Source organism: Cydia strobilella, chromosome 18 (assembly GCF_947568885.1).
Source record: "Cydia strobilella chromosome 18, ilCydStro3.1, whole genome shotgun sequence".
In the NCBI taxonomy this organism is placed as follows: Eukaryota; Metazoa; Arthropoda; class Insecta; order Lepidoptera; family Tortricidae; genus Cydia; species Cydia strobilella.
This window is the reverse complement of record NC_086058.1, coordinates 13,070,290-13,089,646: the sequence shown is the minus strand read 5'-3', so window position 1 is coordinate 13,089,646 and position 19,357 is coordinate 13,070,290. Positions and strand designations below refer to the sequence as shown.

Sequence of the window (19,357 nt, the reverse complement as noted above, 5' to 3'; positions counted from 1 at the left end):
TCTCTAACTAAAAATGCCATGAATTTCGAGTCACAGAATACACGACTTATTCCATCACTCGTCAGTTGTTTAGGTTTTACTCCATTATTTTAGTGACGTAACTTTCCTTTAATAGCATTTCATTATCGATAATAATCAGCCAACTATTTAACTCGAACGACATTTGTACCTTCATACAATCAGTTCCTACAAACGTCTTTTCACGTCTGACGAAAATAACGGAGCGTTTAATGACGTCTATATCGGCTTGTGCGGTTGGTTAGAACGAATGCAAGTTTGATGTAGCTACTTTCAGTGGCTCGCTGCATGATATGATTCCAATCCACCCTGGTGACTTGAGCCTGGTGAAATATTGCCCTGAATGATCTTGAGATCAGTACTGATAGAACATTAACTGCCAATTTAATGCGAAAAAAGTAATCAAAGTATTTTTACATTTAAAATAAATCTATAGATTACAATTACAAAAAAAAGAGTATAAAGTCTAGTTGTATAAATTATAATTTAAGTACCTTAAGAAATTATTAATAATTAGTAACTTTATTCACCAGTCTCAAGACAGCACTTAAATGTCAATTCATAAGAGCTGGCGCAAGATACATACTTATAACATCTGTTCATATTTGCATAGGAACTTCACATCAACTCTCATGATTAAACTAATGCCGATTCAAATTGTATTCATTAATAACTCCTCCGAGCAACGTTTACCACTAGAAACAATCATGGAAGGATGAATAAATTACAAAGTTCTACTTATATTATAAGAGATAGATAGAAATCTAGTGTAAAATAGTATATATAATAGCATATAGAATGTGTAGCGTAAGGCTCACGTACAGACGTACACATTTTGGTACTTTGTGCTTACACATTTACTACACGTATGTAAAAGGATATATTTTGAATACTACGAGTATCTAACTCGAAATTGTATATCACCGAATCTTAAATAAACTCGTAAGAGTATATTATATAGCAAATACCATTGGAACCTTAGATTAGTCGTAAAGAGTTGCCACTTAAAAGTCGAACAGTTTCAGTTTCAGAATCGAATAGGCCTGTATCGTATAATCTGGACCCAAATAGGCCCCGTTGTAGTTTTAAAATGTCAGGTGACACATTTTTTGAGTCAAATTGGGCCTCTGAAATGAGTATTACGCATAAGTGGGTTCTATCGAATTTCTTCAGTGCAGTTTTAATATCAAAACTTCCGTGAAACACAGACATATTAAATATGTTAATAACGGGTCACTCACGTATTTTAAGTCAAAAAACGCTCGTCATGTTTATGTGTTTAGTTTCTTGTCCCTCCTGCCGCCACCGGCGCCCGCGCTGAGTCATCGGGCGCGGAGGGCTGCGGCCCGCAGTCTGCACCGGTCCGTCACCGTCAACGCAAGCTCCTGATGATGCTACTCGGTACGGAGTGAAACATGTCGAGCATTTTTCGACTTAAAATACGTGAGTGACCTGTTAATTATATATTTAATATGTTCTTAAAAGCAGTATCAGTTTAAAATACAAGTGTTACTTGGTTTTATCAAAGAGGCATAGCATCCATTCTAATGTGAAGCGTAGATGTCTCTTGCAATATTTTCGATAGTATAAATATTTATGATAGTATACGTCGTGCAATTGCAAGTTTTTTGTTTTAATACGCGCAAAAATGTGGATCGTGTACAAGCAGAATGTGTTTTTGTCCAATCGACATATTGAAGTTTAAACTTTCACGATTTTTACTCGTTATTATTCACTACCACGGGACTTAATCATCCACATGGAACCCAGTCATCAGTATAAGCGAAAACAAATATCGCAGGTTGAAAAACTGAACATCCTGTGTTGTGTGTCGACCCGGTGACATCCCTAGTGCCCAAAAAGTTGATAACCAAGACCAAGTGCGGGTAGTTCGAAAAACTCGCGCGGCTAAAAAATGTTGATGTCAACTTTAGCCAGTCTTCTCCGAGACCACGGGGACAACGCCGTCCTCGAAACGTCGGAGGTAAATTTAGAACTTATTTTTAAGCGATTAAGTCCCGTTGATGTTAAATGAAGTTTTCCAACAGACTATAAAATAATATCAAGACCGCGTCTGAAACTGTTTGGACCAAGCGGCGCTAAGCGAACTACAGAAGTTGATCAAATTCAAGCTTACCCATATTTAAAATATTTACAGTACGTGAGGTGAATGATCCGTTTCTATTAATCTTTACAAATACGTCATAAGCATGCCTCTATCACAGATTATGACCTACCCGATTTCCCGTACCTATCGATATGTCGTTTTATTTAGCAAAACAAAATTTTCTTTTTTTTTATAAAACCGGTGTCAGTATTTTCATGAAGCGAATGACTGGGATTTGTGGGTCAAACACAAAACTGTGTTCACGTCTTTCCTGTAGACATACCCAAAAGATAAGGGCTATAAAGGTTAATTTTCTTATTTAACCCTTATCCACTATTAACTATTGTCCACAGGAGAGAAAACTGTACAGTTCTGACGAACACACAAGTTTTCTCTCCTGTGGAAAATAGTTAACAGCTTGTCATGGGCATGTAAGTACCTAATGATTTTATTTTATCATGTACTTATCCAAATAAAAGGACCTTTCACGTGGATAAAGGTTAAAAAAGAAAATTAACCTTTGGGTATGTCTACAGGAAAGATGTGAACACAGTTTAGTGTTTGACCCTTGTGCGCTATCAGATTCATGATTCCCGAGGTCAGTTAATGGTTAGTTGGTTACCACATGAGCGTTACGCAATGGTCTGAGTTGTTAAAGCTTATCAATAGAAATATTTAACTACCTATTCTAGTATATTTATTGCTATGTCAAATAGGCGGGTTATCAATATAAAACTTTGTGGGATATCAACAGTTGAATTTACAAAACACTACAATCTTTCTATCATTGGTTAGATATAAAATGAATTTGAAGCGAATGTTCGAAGAAGCAATAAATAGTTTTATTTAGAACGGATACTAAACCGCGATACTTGATATCGAGGAGTGGTCTTAAAGTTTTCATCGGCAAAATTAAACAGCCAGCGGCGGTATCATGGTCGCATTTTTGTCACCTGTCATGTCACGTCACTTTCGCACTTACATACTTGTTAGAAGGTGACAATCATGATGACATATGATGAAAAACCGATCATCTTAGCCATGTAGACTATATAAAGGAGCCAAATCTCTATGTATGAAAAGTGTCCATCAAAAAACAGTAATTAGGCGGCGCCACCATACACCGAAATATTACCAAAAACAACCTACGTAATTTGGTCGGGTTATTTGTTGCCTTATATGGTTCATGTTATACTCATGTCCCAGAGCCTAACTAGCGCCACCGGAGAGATTAGGAACTATTATTTAAAGCTGAAAGCGGTCACTTTTGCAACAGTTCTGCCATAAGAGATTGGCATCCTTTCTATACCATCCATAATCTTAGCCCTGCTTATGGTTGGTTATGGTTACAGTCATATATCTTCACAAGTTTTGCAAATTTATAGGACCTATGACCTCAGATCTATGTGAATGCTTTATAATGTGTTAACTGCGTAGTCTGTGTTATAGGCAAAGATAGATATAACTCCGTAATAGATGGATACAGTCTAAGGAAAAAACGTGCCTCGAAAATCAAGAAAATTTGATTCTTGATCAGAGGGCGCTACTAGTTTTGGCCTACAGTCGTATAGATGGCGTTGACGGTTTCGTTTGTTATTTAACAATTTTAACGCATATCAGTGAAAGAACATGGGTCAAAATCATAAAAATAATTAATGCAAATAAAAAAAATCATTTATCCATATTTAAATACATTCTATCGTATTTTTATAAATCTTCATTTTTAGTTTTAAAGTGTGTCGACAGATGGCAGTGAATTTACTGGGGTTACAAAATTTACTATGACAGTACCGCTCTAGTATAAGTTACTCTATGGTTATAGTACAGGTAAAACGTTGATTCAAGGCAAATTGTACCACAAGCGTTGTTTGTGACATGTTCATTATTTTGATCTTATAATATCTGTTTAGTATTGTAATGTATGTAGTTCTCGCTATTCGACGTTCCGCCAAAGAACAAATTTTATCTTGGTGGTTTTATAATTTTCCTTTGGATTTATCCATCACGTTTTATCACAGCCTACGGACATACTTCTAGGATTTGTTTGAATTAGTATGTACTTTAAATAGTCATCCAACTGGCACTAGGTAATACCTCTCTAATGTCACGAAAGTATCGCTTTTGGTTCCAATCATGCATAATTGTTATTGTGTCCATATTTTGACTTTATTATTTTGTATATTGTTTTAGTATTTTGCCAGTTTGCCCACTTTAAGTATCTAATCAGAGCATTACAACTGTTTGTAGCTTGTAAGACCATCCCTCGGCAGCAATATATAAGGTCACAAAACTTTATCATAGATCTTATAACGTCACAACACTATGTAATCAAAAGTTAAAATTAAATTGTAACTCTTAAGGCCTGTGCACACCGGACGCGTGTGCGCATACGTACACCTGCTCGTTGTAATATTCATATCCTTTGAGAGACGGCACACCACTTGCGTGACGTGTGCGTGCACGGCTCAAATATTTTAGCGCATTACACGCAGCCGGTGCTCTGACCTTAACCGACGCCGTAGTTTCGTTATAAGACCAATATAAAGGCACCTATCGTTAGACCTTCCATCAAGGCCAACCATAACTATAACCTTTAAATACTTCAGATTATTTTAAGAATTGACTGCTCTTGCATATACAAATCCGTAGTAGAATATAGTTGAAGAGAGAGAAGAAAATAACGATCAATAAGGATAGTGTAAAAATTCTACCTACCGAAGAGCGGGACAAATGCGCCCTGAAGTGTAGCACTATTATACAAACCGTATTTAATTGCTATTAGATGAAATTTACGAATCAACATTGTATTGAATATACACGAAGCTAACAATGTAAAGGAGCTCCTACGAACTCTTAGGCACATTTTATGGAATGCGTTAACTTACCCATTTGCCCCGCTCCGAACTACGCTATGTACAACCTCCGTGCGCACTATAACACTCCCGAAATAAATGTGGACACGGGTCCCGGACCCAACATAACGCTCTCAAACAATATTTACAAAACATACGCACAATAATAGCTGACACGTACTATCAAATATATTAGAAATTAGCAATAACGCTAACGGCATCATAAAAGCGCCTTTATTCAACGGTTAGGTAATGAACCTCTAACATTTATATAAATATCTACAGTCTCTAGTGTGGGCTACTCCTTTAAATTTACAATTTTGATACAAAAAATTACTAGCCGATTCCACCGCTTGCAAGTCTGTACACACCTCTAGCGCACTAGCTGCTAGCATCAGATACTTGTCTCGCTCTCGCGTGTTATTTTTCAGGTTTGCAAGAAAGAGACACTTCAATATGCTGCCAGCAACTCACGCGCAGCCAGCCATTTAAAATCAGAAGCTTACGCTCATTATTGCATTCAATTAGGATTTCTATACTATCCTATAATACACGCCTTCATTCTATTGCAAAGAATGAACATTGGACTCCTTTGGTGCTCACATGTCTCTCTTGTTTATTAACAGATAAAGCAAAGGCAATTACAAATAATAGTGAATTTGAGCAATTTAACAACATTTCGTTTGTGCTTTGACATGCATGGAATATAAACAACCTAATTGAACTAACAAAATTGGACTGAACAAATGTATACAGATCTAGTTCACATCAAACGTCTAGTTCCCTATTGTTTTGTATGCACGTTGGACCAATTGATTTCCTAATATCAGAACAACATTCTTTATTAAAATCAATGTCATCAAATTTTTGCAACACAAGTCACTTCGGCCATTACATTTCCATTTTGAATATTAGCTACTTTTCCGTTAATCTGTGGAGCTGAGATTTTTTGAACTATATTCTTAACCCATTCAGAGTTAATCACGACATACCGTCGCACTACACATAGTGCGACGTCGCACTACAAGCTTCAAAGTTTCTAAAATGATTGTAGGTAGGTAGGAGAAAACCCCTTGATTTTTGGAAATGATGATGTCCAAACTTTGACTTTGACATCACAATCTTTTAACGCTTTTTTTAGAACACCTTCCTTATAATAACAAGTTCTAGTTCAAACAGGGAACTACTCAAATGATTTTGTCTTATCCACTCTCGGCCACTGACTTGGCACGAGAATTCGTTACTTTTTCTTTAACATGCTCTTTCTTATATTCTAGTCCAATTGCTTTCAGGTTTTTCTGTTGCCTATTGCTGAAGTGACTCGTGCTCATCCTCTTGATTGTTCTGCAATATTCCCGATTGTGCTAGAAAGTTCTGGAACGTTCTTACTCGCTAGGGCAGTGGAGGTAGCCGTACTCCAGACTGAGACTGACGGCCACGAACACAAAGTACAGCAGGAACATCGTGAAGCCGAGCCCTCTGTTCATTTTCCACCTGGAAATGTAATTATAACATTTCAATACAAATACAGTGATAAATTGAAGAGTTACAAACAGATCGATTTAAAGTATAACCTTTTTATGAGATTAACGCGTGGTAGATGGTAGGGCGAAAACGGGAAACGTTGTGAATAAAAAACCCGCATAAGATGTTGTAGATGAATTTGGAGTTCACCTCTACCTGCTGTAATCAGATCGGTCCCACTATCTGCTTCATCAGCTGATGATAGAACAGATCTAAAGCAGGCGATTCTCACAATAATAATAGCAGCAGCAGACCGCCGAAGATTAATCTAACAACCTCCAGAATCAGGATCAGAATGCATTTATTCGTTATAACATAGATACATTATATTGGTCTTATTGTTAAAGCATATCGCGAACGCTATGTTTTGCCGCTAGGCGCACCAGCGTGACCAGCTAATGATGGTACATCTACTATGGTAGCATGGTCAGGAGCAGCATGGTACTGCAGACCATGCCCTTGGAGTTGACGTCCGCCGGCTGCCAGTTGATCAGACAGGTGATGATGGAACTGTTATACTGATATACTGATATGAAAACTAACCTGAAGCAGGCGATGCTCATGATGACAAACAGCAGCATGGCGAAGAGCAGCACGATGCTGCAGACCATGCCCTTGGAGTTGACCTCCACCGGCCGGCCGTTGATCAGTCCGTATAGCAGCCACGGCAGTGGGAGCCTGGAACATGAATATTAGAATGAGTTAGTTTTTGACGATAACTGGATCATCTGAGTATCGATCGATCTAGAAAATTTAAATTACACAAAGTTTTATATCTTGAATTATTTTAGTGACATTCCTGTCGCTCAAATACAGATGTAATGAACAATCCTTTGCCATCGTATTTTCTCGGAAACGTTCGTATTTGTCATCCTAATTCAGTCAACCTCAGTACTTGTTAGACAGTTTACGATGTAGACTGTCCTGTACTGATTTTAATGAGGGGTGAAAAGGAATGGTACTACAGTGGAAACTGCATATAGTTAACGTTACTCGATATAACGATTCAATCCCTATAACGTCGACATTTGTTGGCTATAGTTGCTTTTCTTTAATGTTAATTTGTCCCTATATAACGAAAACTATAGCGTCAAAAAACGTCCGGTCCTTTGAGTGTCACTATATAGACGTTACACTTTATTGATTATTTGTTTATTAGCAAGCTCAAATTTCCAAGTGCCTTTACAGGTTTGGACCGTGAATTGTTCTTAGATCGTCTGAGTTGTGGAGAGCCCACTGTGTACTTTTTAGGGTTCCGTACCTCAAAAGGAAAAAACGGAACCCTTATAGGATCACTCGTGCGTCTGTCTGTCTGTCTGTCTGTCTGTGCGTCTGTCACAGCCTATTTTCTCCGAAACTACTGGACCAATTAAGTTGAAATTTGGTATACATATGTAAGTTTGTGACCCAAAGACGGGCATGTAACGTAAACAAATGAATTTTAAACATGGGGGCCACTTTTGGGGGGTAAATGAGAAAATTAAAAAATAAAGTTTTTCAAACTATATTGTGTTATATATCAAATGAAAGAGCTCATTGTAAGAATCGCAAATATATTTTTTTTTATAAATTTAGGATAAACAATTTAGAAGTTATTCAAGAAAATAGGCAAAAAAATTACCATTCCCCCCTTTATCTCCGAAACTACTAGGTCAAAAATTTTGAAAAAAATACACAAAATAGATCTTTACCTATAGATTACAGGAAAACCTATTAGAAATTGCAGTCAAGCGTGAGTCGGACTTAATTACTTAGTTTTTGATCCGACCCCTACGGGTTATTTAAAGACATTTCACTCACGTTTCACATAAAAAATACATTGTTTAAATTGTGTAATGTACGTTACCCTTGGAACGCGAGTCTGACTCGCACTTGGCCGGTTTTTTCAGGCTTATCACTCCTAAAACCGACACAAATTTGTCTGTCAATCCGTTTGTTCTTCATTGATAACTACAGAAAAAGATGCTCATAAACTCGATAATTATTACTCTCCGTTCTTAGTCCTTCGGGTGCAGGTAAATTTCGTAATTTGTGATCCACTTTATAATAAAACTACGTTTTATAGTCGTGTCATAATATGAAATCACGCTAAAATAACCTTAATTGAAATAATAATGGCCGCCATAAAGGGAACAACAAAACATCCATTACGACCAGCGTATGCTTACAAAACTCCATATTCATCACGGATAATTTAATCGGCCTTGGGGGATAGTGGGATCAGGGATCGGAACCGGTTTCCAAAAACCATTTGATATTGTTCTTAAACCGTTATTAATTTCGTTCGTACGAATACCGGTTTATTACGGTAATGTTTTTTGTAAAAGAACAAAATAATTTCGGTTCAAGAAGAACGAAACCGCTATTAATTCCGTTCTTTGAAATATCGGTTTATTACAAGAACGTTACATGAAAGAACAAAATTATTTCGGTAACCGATATTCCAGAAGAACGGAATTATAACGTTCTCAAAACCATTATTATTCTGTTCTGAGCCGCGCGCCGCCGTTTTCCTTTGTAGACGCCGACAAAGAGATACCGCCTTGTGCTCTCTCTTTTCCACGCGAAGATAGTTCGTATTTTTGTTTCGTTCGGTTAGCCATTTGACCGTGCTTGCCACGTGGTCTAGGCCGGCACACGGCACCGAGGATTGTTTCGTTTTGAATTTTTGATTACTTGAGTTGCGACTTTCAAAGTGAAATTGAGTAAAGATGGGAAGAAAGATATATGGTAAAATATCTTATGGTAAAAGGCATCTTACGACATCTTTTACGTACTATTTGACAGAGTCCACACACGAAGCTATAATATGTATACATAGCGAGGCATCTTAAAAGTCCCCGGCAAGCTCGACCGAATTTCACATTCCCATACAAACGGAGTTTCGTTCTCATTTTAAAACTACGTGTTGGATTGTAATGAAACTTTGCACATACAATGATATGAGGTATATCTAGGTCTATAAATACCACACACATACACACACACACACACACACAAATACCAAAGACATAATTCAGGGAAATTACGGCATTATTAATGGAAGACTTTTTTCAATTGGAAATATTGACATATGTACGTTATGGACCAAAGTTATTTTTCATCAACCTTCCCCACCCCTCCCCCCTCGGTGTCACCCCCCACACCGCAAGGGGCCCGAAGCGCGGTTTTTCTCAATTTTTAAGGAAACCATTCAAGATACAGAAAAAGTGTGTAGGAGTGAAATGATCCTTAATAAATTTGCTATCAATATCTTATAAACACTATAGTATTACTTATTCTTAAACTCCTTCATTTGACGAAGTTATGACATTTTGAAAATACATCGTAATAGCGTGGTGATAACTGCTTTATTGAGCTAGTGGTCGTATTTTCGACCGAACCTTGCAGGCCATGTCCACAGGCTAAAACAAAGGATTTACTTTAACCATGCCAGTCCCCTTTATTATATTATATTATTTTTCTCAAACATACTCCAAAATGTATGCGTTAATGTCACGAAATGAAGACATGAAGTTGCTCATTTATGTCTCCTTACATTACTTCTTGACCTTCGCCAAGAAGTAATGTAGGGAGTTAGTATGAAACGTACATTATTGTCCGCTGCTCTAACTTATTAAATTTGCTCAATAAGATTAGACTGACAAAGGAAATATTACATACAGCCAACGACCACCCTCTCTGTAAGCATACCTGCGACATTAAATTAAAAAAAAAATCTATGGTACTATATTTATAAGCGGTTAAACATACTAAAAAAACAAAAAAAAACTTTACAGGGCTGTATCTCCCAAACTATGCGTCATAGCGCAAAAATAATCAAATTTTCGTTCCCCTTAAGGTGACCCTTAATTTCTACAAAAACAAAAACAAAAAAAGGAAATAATAATCTTTATAGGGCTGTATCTCCTAACCCATGCGTCGTAGCGCAAAAATAATAAAATTTCCGTTCCCCTCTAGGTGACCCTTGATTTATATTTGAAAAAAAAAAAAAAAAAACAAAACTATGAAAACGGATTATATCGCGTATATTGAATTTATAATACATCCCGACGTTTCGAACTCTTTACAGCGTTCGTGGTCAACGGGTGACCCGTCACCCGTTGACCACGAACGCTGTAAAGAGTTCGAAACGTCGGGATGTATTATAAATTCAATATACGCGATATAATCCGTTTTCATAGTTTTATTTCATGAGTAACTATCGCGGTAACCGAAGACAATATTAAAAAAAAAACATTTTTTTTTTATAGGGCTGTATCTCCTAAACCATGCGTCGTAGCGCAAAAATAATAAAATTTTCGTTCCCCTTTATGGAACTCCTAAGTAATATACAAAAACCACAATGAAAATCAAAAAAGAAAAAAAAAACAAAAAAAAAACTTTATAAGGCTGTACCTCCTAAACCATGCGTCGTAGCGAAAAAATAATAAAATTTTCGTTCCCCTCTAGGTGACCCTTGATTTATATTTGAAAAAAAAAAACCAAAAAAACAAAAAAAAAATTTATAGGGCTGTATCTCCTAAACCATGCGTCGTAGCGCAAAAATAATAAAATTTTCGTTGCCCTTTACGAAACCCCTAAGTAACATACAAAAACACAATGAAAATAAAAAAACAAAAAAAATAACAAAAAAAAACTTTATAGGGCTGTATCTCCTAAACCATGCGTCGTAGCGCAAAAATAAAAAAATTTTCGTTCCTCTCTAGGTACCCTTAAGAAAAAAAAGAAACAAAAACAAAAAAAAAAAAAACAAAAAAAAAACAAATTAAAAACAAAAATATTTTTCATCTGTATCTCCTAAACCGCAAAAATAATCAAATTTTTGTACCTCCTCGATACTCCACGCACTGAATAACCTATCACGTTACGACATGAAACAATCATCATCATCATCATCATGTTTGTATTATTATTTCATTGCATGTTTGAGAAAAGCACTATACATACCTCGGCGTGAAAAGGGGTTGGCGGCCTCGTAACTATCCGGCCTCACTACGCCGTCTATTCTATTCGGCCGGCAACCCCTTACTTCACGGCCTCTGTAGTAATGTACTATTCTCAAACATACTCCAAAATGTATGCGTTAATGTCACGAAATGAAGACATGAAGTTGCTCATTTATGGCTCCTTACATTACTTCTTGACCTAGGCCAAGAAGTAATGTAGGGAGTTAGTATGAAACGTACATTATTGTCCGCTGCTCTAACTTTTTGAATTTGCTCAATAAGATTAGACTGACAAAGGAAATATTACATACAGCCAACGACCACCCTCTGTATGCATACCTACGACATTAAAATTAAAAAAAAAAAAAAACTGGTACTATATTTATAAGCGGTTAAACATGTTAAAAAAACAAAAAAATAACTTTACAGGGCTGTATCTCCTAAACCATGGGTCGTAGCGAAAAAATAATAAAATTTTCGTTCCCCTCTAGGTGACCCTTGATTTATATTTAAAAAAAACCCGAAAAAACAAAAAAAAATACAAAAAATTTTTTTTTATAGGGCTGTATCCCATGCCATGCCACCATGCGTCGTAGCGCAAAAATAATAAAATTTTCGTTCCCCTTTATGAAATCCCTAAGTAATATACAAAAAACACTATGAAAATAAATAACAAAAAAAAACTTTATAGGGCTGTATCTCCTAAACCATGCGTCGTAGCGAAAAAATAATAAAATTTTCGCTCCCGTCTAGCTGACCCTTGATTTATATTTGAAAAGAAAACCCGAAAAAACAAAAAAAAAAACTTTTTTTTTTATAGGGCTGTATCTCCTAAACCATGCGTCGTAGCGCAAAAATAATAAAATTTTCGTTCCCCTTTATGAAATCCCTAAGTAATATACAAAAAACACAATGAAAATAAAAAAACAAAAAAATAACAAAAAAAACTTTATAGGGCTGTATCGCCTAAACCATGCGTCGTAGCGAAAAAATAATAAAATTTTCGTTCCCCTGCAGGTGACCCTTGATTTATATTTGAAAAAAAAAACCGAAAAAAAAAAAAAAAAAACCAATTTTTTTTTTATAGGGCTGTATCTCCTAAACCATGCGTCGTAGCGCAAAAATAATAAAATTTTCGTTCCCCTTTATGAAATCCCTAAGTAATATACAAAAAACACAATGAAAATAAAAAAACAAAAAAAATAACAAAAAAAACTTTATAGGGCTGTATCGCCTAAACCATGCGTCGTAGCGAAAAAATAATAAAATTTTCGCTCCCGTGTAGCTAACCCTTGATTTATATTTGAAAAGAAAACCCGAAAAAACAAAAAAAAAACATTTTTTTTTTATAGGGCTGTATCTCCTAAACCATGCGTCGTAGCGCAAAAATAATAAAATTTTCGTTCCCCTTTATGAAATCCCGAAGTAATATACAAAAAACACAATGAAAATAAAAAAAAAAACAAAAAAACTTTATAGGGCTGTATCGCCTAAACCATGCGTCGTAGCGAAAAAATAATAAAATTTTCGTTCCCCTGCTGGTGACCCTTGATTTATATTTGAAAACAAAAAACCCGATAAAACAAAAAAAAAAAAATTTTATAGGGCTGTATCTCCTTAACCATGCGTCGTAGCGCAAAAATAATAAAATTTTCGTTCCTCCTCGATACTCCACGCACTGAATAACCTATCATGTTACGACATGAAACAATCATCATCATCATCATCATGTTTGTATTATTAGTTCATTGCATGTTTGAGAAAAGCACTATACATACCTCGGCGTGAAAAGGGGTTGGCGGCTCATGACTATCTGGCCTCACTACGTTCGGCCGTCTATTCTATTCGGCCGGCAACCCCTTACTTCACGGCCTCTGTAGTAATGTACTATTATTTAATGTACATTGGCAGTGTTTGCTTAGCCACTAGCACTTACCCCTTCGCCGTAATGTCACAACAATAAATAATGTCCGTAATAAGTATTAACAGATAGATATAACTCCGTAATAGACGAATACAGTCAAAGTTGTCAACTTAACTTTCCTGCTACCCAAAGGTTGTCTGGAAGAGATCGCTTTTTAGCGATAAGACCGCCTGTTGTTACCTAGTCTTAAGCTTGTATTTCGCTTTCTGTGTATTTTTTAACTTTATGGACTATGGTGCACAATAAAGAATATTTACTTACTTACTTACTTAATTACAGTCTAAGGAAAAAACGTGCTCGAAAATCACGAAAATTTGATTCTCGATCAGATGGCGCCACTACCTTAGGCCTACTCTCGTATAGATGGCGTTGACGGTTTCGTTTGTTATTTAACAATTTTAACGCATATCAGTGAAAGAACATGGGTCAAAATCATAAAAATAATTAATGCAAATAAAAAAAATCATTATCCATATTTTAATACATTTATTCGTATTTTTATAAATCTTCATTTTTAGTTTTAAAGTGTGTCGATAGATGGCAGTGAATTTACTGTGGTTACAAAATTTACTACGACAGTACCGCTCTATCTTATTATATCCTCTTTGGTATTAAGTATCAAACTTAGTTAATAAACGGTGATTGCATTTTGCAATATAATTTTACATTTGCAATTTCGATGTCTATGGCGGGTACATTGTTTACACACCAACGGTATTAATCTTTCAAAGACATGAGCTGGAATGACTTGCCGAAGAAAAAAAAAATCCTTAAAATTTAGAAAAAGATGATGCGCCACCGGGGTTTGAGAACCTTCGCCCATACGATCGCTAGTCCGACGTTGTACCGCTGAGCCGTCAGTGCTATTGGTCAGACGCGCGAATTTATTCACTAATACGCAGCGGCGTCCACCGGGCGAATCACGCAATGCATACAAATATGAACTCTATTACTTACTAAATACGACATAACAGCGGAAAAAATACGTAGGTACTTTGGTGTTTAGGCTGCGGCTGGCGGAAAACCGTTTTTATTTCGTTCCCGAGAACGAAATTCAATCGTTCGTTCCCAAAACCATTTCAAACTACCGTAACCGAAACCGAAAACGTTATTTGAACTATTCGAAGAACGGATCATTTCGTATAAACCTTTCAGATAAACCGGTTTAATTCCGTTCTTTGAGAACGGAATCGGCGAGCAAACGTTTGTTCCCAGAACCATTTAAAATACCGGTTTCTGAAACCAAGAACACTATTATAACGGTTTGGGGTCAATGTACGAAAACGGTTTAAAAATAATACCGGTTTCCGATCCCTGAGTGGGATATACGTCGACCAACGCCGTGAAACCGTAAGGGGTTGCAGTTTATTTTATTAAAACAAACAAATGTCAGTAAAATAAACAAGAACAACAAGAAAAAAGCCTATTAAAATTAAGCTAACGTTAAACTTATCACGTATCTGTTAACTCACGTGTTTTAGTCAGTACAGCTTTTTGTATGGGGTGAAATTTCGTTTTTAATTTTTCTCAAGAGAATTATAATCTACATCTACAGCCAGAAAGACATGCAATAGCACTCAACTTTTTTATTTACTTGATAAAAAGAGCAAAAATAGAAGCGTGACACAGTGGTCAGAAACAAGACAACGAAAAGAATTTTGATCCACGTATTTATATATACTTATATCCAGCCAGCACATACTAACTCAATCACATACCTTGAATGATTTACTACAAAATTCAGAACTTATACTTAGATACTTATCTCGACTGAAATCATTTCTAACAAAACTAGACCCCTAAACCCATAGCAAGTGTAAGCCACCAGAGTAATCCCTTAGACAGGTTAACAGAGACGATGTTGTGATACTTTGGGAATATTACCGTTAAAATTTTATTAGACGTTTCGAGAAGAAATATGATGGTTGTAAAATGTTCATGTGCTTCTAAGATGATTATACTCGTACGGAAGGAGTAAAGTTTTCGTGAATGTACTGGAAAATAAGATTTTATAGTGGTAGCTGAGAAGTCAGGTGCGATTCCAATACAAATCAGATTTATTAGGTTCGAACCGTTGGCAAACTAAGTAGTTAAACATTTAAAGAGAAATCAAACTGGTATTTTTGGCTTATTTTGAATTGAGTAAATATCTATTTGTTGTCTATTTGTTATTACAAACCAATTAAAAGACACTCACTAAAACTCCAAATTAGTTTACAATAGATTATTTATTTTGAGTTTTCTTTAATTAAAACAATACAAATCTCTTATCCAATGCTTATCCAACAACTTGCGTTTTTCTCTCTGTCTTAACTTAATCTCCTGTCAATGTCATTATTGTCCAAAACCGCGGCAAACCATCTGTCACTTGTCAGATATTTTAAAAATAAAAATAAAAGACCGTTTGAGATATCCTCAACATCTAACACAATGAATACTTTTTGGGGATAGTTTTTATTTAATCATTTGTATACATTGGCTTTTAGCTGAAGCTTAATATTTTCGCGATTTGACTTCTGCCTATCTTTTACTCTGTGAATGAAGTAAAAATTCAGTATTCCTCACATCATTTAGTACCGCGACAGTAGCGGAGCCGCATTTGAATAACAGCACGTCTGTTCGCAGAACTCGGCCGTTGCCTAAGTAATGGAAATGGAGCTCAGATTGGTGAGCGTTGGCCAATGGCGAGTCGACTTCTCGGGCCAACCAGCGTAGCCCACAGAGTCTCCTAAGGTCTAACCAAGATAACAATCGTACATCGACAAATGCCAAATGAAAAGAAAACATGTATCGGGATGACCTTCTTCTTCCTCGGTTCCTCATGGCTGAGGGTCGCGACCACATGAGGTCGTTATTTTGTGCACCAAGGCTCGATTTTCCGCTTTCCTGATACCTAATAGGCGCCTGTGTAGATCCCTGGCAGGCCCTCTTAGTGCCCAGAGAAATTGACATTGACACTACTCGCGTCAATGCTGCAGCAGTAACTTTGCAACGGTAAAAGATGACATCCGACTCCGGGTCTGGGCCCTGGCTTTAGATTCTTCGTTTTCTATGTCGAATGATCTCTGATCACGTGATGTTTTCTATAGAGAACTGAAGTGTCGGATGCCTCGGCCCTGGCCCGGACAGTTCTTGTGCGATTCCTTAATGCAGCTGGCTTTCGATTCTTCGTTTTCTATGACGAATGATCTCTGATCACGTGATGTTTTCTATAGAGAACTGAAGTGTCGGGTGCCTTGGCCCGGGCCCGGACTGTTCTTGTGCGATTCCTTAATGCAGCTTTATTTGCATCCGAATGTCACCAAGCTTATGAAAACACTAAAACACTGGTTTTCCTCAGCCTTCGACTCCGCAAGTGTTAGAATGTCAGAGCAGCTTTTAGGCGAGCTTTGCAAACTTTTTTGAGTCGACAAGCTGTCTCGTTGTTTGACCTAGTGGTCGGATTTGGGTAGTTATCTAAATTTAAAATGCGGGGCGTATTTAAATCCAAATGATAGTGGAGGCATGGGTAGTTTGAGTTAGAAATTCTAACCGCTTTGCTTAGTTATGGACTTGACAGTCAGCAAAGGTATTGGCCTTGGAACTCTGCATACAATGTTACCTAATATCTGTTCTGATCTCAAGTAAGTTTAACCACGTTTAACCAATGTTAGTTAAGTTTACGTGCTGACGTGATCGCTTGTACAGGTCTCCACGTAAGACGAGCGTCAAGATACCTAAAAGGTAACTTGACATCAAGCTGAGGGGAGTGAGGGGAGACCTTTTCAGTGACGTTTATGTTTTGTATTAATAAAAGTGTTGTATTACGTCCTGAATAAATTTATTTTCTTTCTTTCTTTCAAGGGTGCTAAGCTAATAGTTTTGCTGACTGTACCTACTCTCATATGGTACAAAATATTAGTCTGTTACCAGCCGTAATCGTATACAAGCATGAAAATTGTGTTAATCTTTTCGCTTAAGAAAATACGTTACAAAACTAATTTTATCAAGCATTCTGATATTTATAAACGAATTCTATATTGATGGATCAAAAACAGCAATGAATCAAATCGATCCTATGTCTTCGCAATAAGTTTACTAATGCTATTTTGTAGTTGGAAAGACGCCAACGTTCATATTAGGAAATCCCTCAGACTTGCAGAATGCAAAATCAAACCCGCCTGCCCTACTTATTACGGCGGAGGTTTATCTCTAAACTTGTAACAAAGGTGGGTCGAGTTGTTGGATTTTCAACTTTAAGTCTAAGGATTAAGGTTGTTCGTTTCAAGGCGCAAATGTAGTCCACGACGCACAACTATGGATTACCTACTAGTAAAATAAATAAATAATTAAATAGTATAGGACTTTTTTACACAAGTTGACTAAGTACTGTGCGGTTTAAGAGGAATTTCCTCCCGCGTACGCTTCGGCTGTGGAATGAGCTCCCTGCCGAGGTTTTCCCGAGGGGCTACAGTATGGGGTTCTTCAAAAAAGGAGTGTACAGGTATTTAAAGGGTCGGCAACGCGCGTGTAATACCTCCGGTGTTGCAGGCGTCCATATGCTACGGTAACCGCTTACCATCAGGAGGGCCGTATACTTGATTGCCACCGACGTGGTATAAAATAAAAAAAAGTCCCACAGTAAGCTCAATGAGGCTCATGTTGTGGGCACTTAGACAACGATACCGCATGAAAAACCGTTCAGACAGACGCAGCGGGTGACTTGTTTTATAAGGTGTAGTGATAAATATTTATAAATAATTGAATAATTGTACTTAAATACATACAAAACACTGATGACTCAGGAACAAATATTCGTGCTCATCACAAAAATAAATGGCCTTACCAGGATCTGAACCTGAGACCATTGGCTTCATAGGCAGGGTCACTACCCACTAGCCCAGACAGGTCGTCAAAAAGAGCGTTACGTTTCTTTATTATTGCCTTAATTGTCTGAAATTATTAAAGCCTACAAAACTAGTTTCATAAAGCAGACATGTAAAAAATTAAGCCAAATTTTACCTACGACTATCTGAACTATCTAATGTTACAATAATTGAGTTAAAAGTCGATACTGTAATTTGAGACTTCCGAGTCAAAACAGTACAGTTTATTCTACATTTTATCGCAAATCGCAGGGTCTCAGTTCGATGCGAATCAACAAAGGTTCAAGTCAAAATACAAACGACTAAGTAACTTAAACATTCAGAAGTCATAATTATTTGGTATTTATAACAAATTAAGGGGCTTACTTCCATCATTCTCGGCTTAATTGTCCGCCTTTTCCGCTTATTTTATAATGTATTTTCCGCAATAAAGGGGATTTGACTTTGAATGGACTATTATTCGCAGGGTATTAGCTGATTCAGTCAAATATCCTAATGGATGGGGGGGGGGGGGGGGGTATATTGTGCTAAAATGCTTGTTGCTGCTTTTGTTTTTTTGCTTGTTAGGTAAATATCATTATAAAATACCGTTAACCGAGGTGAATAGGGACAAAACATAAAATGTGATTTACCTGACAATATCAATTATTAATATCAATATTATTTTCAATCGAATTATACGACTGTATTTATTATCTATTGGTAAATATAACTCAAAAAACAACCCCGATTAGGGATGACATCATTTAAGAATGACTAAAGGATGACTCACGTTAGACCGGGCCGTAACCGGGCCGGAGCTTCCAGCGATTACCTTTCTATGACATGACGACATGACAGGTGATCACGTGATGCTTTCCATAGAAAACGAAGCGCCGGAAGCTCCGGCCCGGTCACGGCCCGGTCTAACGTGAGTCATCCTTAACGCTAGTAGGATCCGGGTCCGAGCCGAGGCAGCCGACACTTCGTTTTCTATGATGGGTGATCGGTGACCACGTCCACGCCCGATTCTAATATAACAATTTGTTACGGGCTTGTTCTTGTTTTGATTCGACCTTGAAGATCGCTCACGCTAATTGGTGCAAGTTAAATGAAATGAAAGCCGTGCGTGAGATGCA

At 36.9% G+C, this 19,357-nt stretch overlaps 1 protein-coding gene across 4 annotated transcripts in view; it reads right to left on the bottom strand.

The window, feature by feature from the left end:
- Nucleotides 1–389: 389 nt before the first annotated feature.
- The window catches only part of LOC134749562 (sodium/potassium/calcium exchanger Nckx30C), a 90,356-nt gene continuing 71,388 nt past the window's right edge, over nucleotides 390–19,357 (bottom strand). For all 4 annotated transcript variants that reach the window (XM_063684552.1, XM_063684553.1, XM_063684554.1 and 1 more), the window contains 2 exons: nucleotides 7,045–7,179; nucleotides 390–6,471 (listed from right to left, as the gene is read on the bottom strand). In XM_063684552.1, the coding sequence (XP_063540622.1) occupies nucleotides 6,363–6,471; nucleotides 7,045–7,179 (244 nt within the window). In that variant the 3' untranslated portion in view covers nucleotides 390–6,362. The remainder of the gene's footprint in view (nucleotides 6,472–7,044; nucleotides 7,180–19,357) is intronic.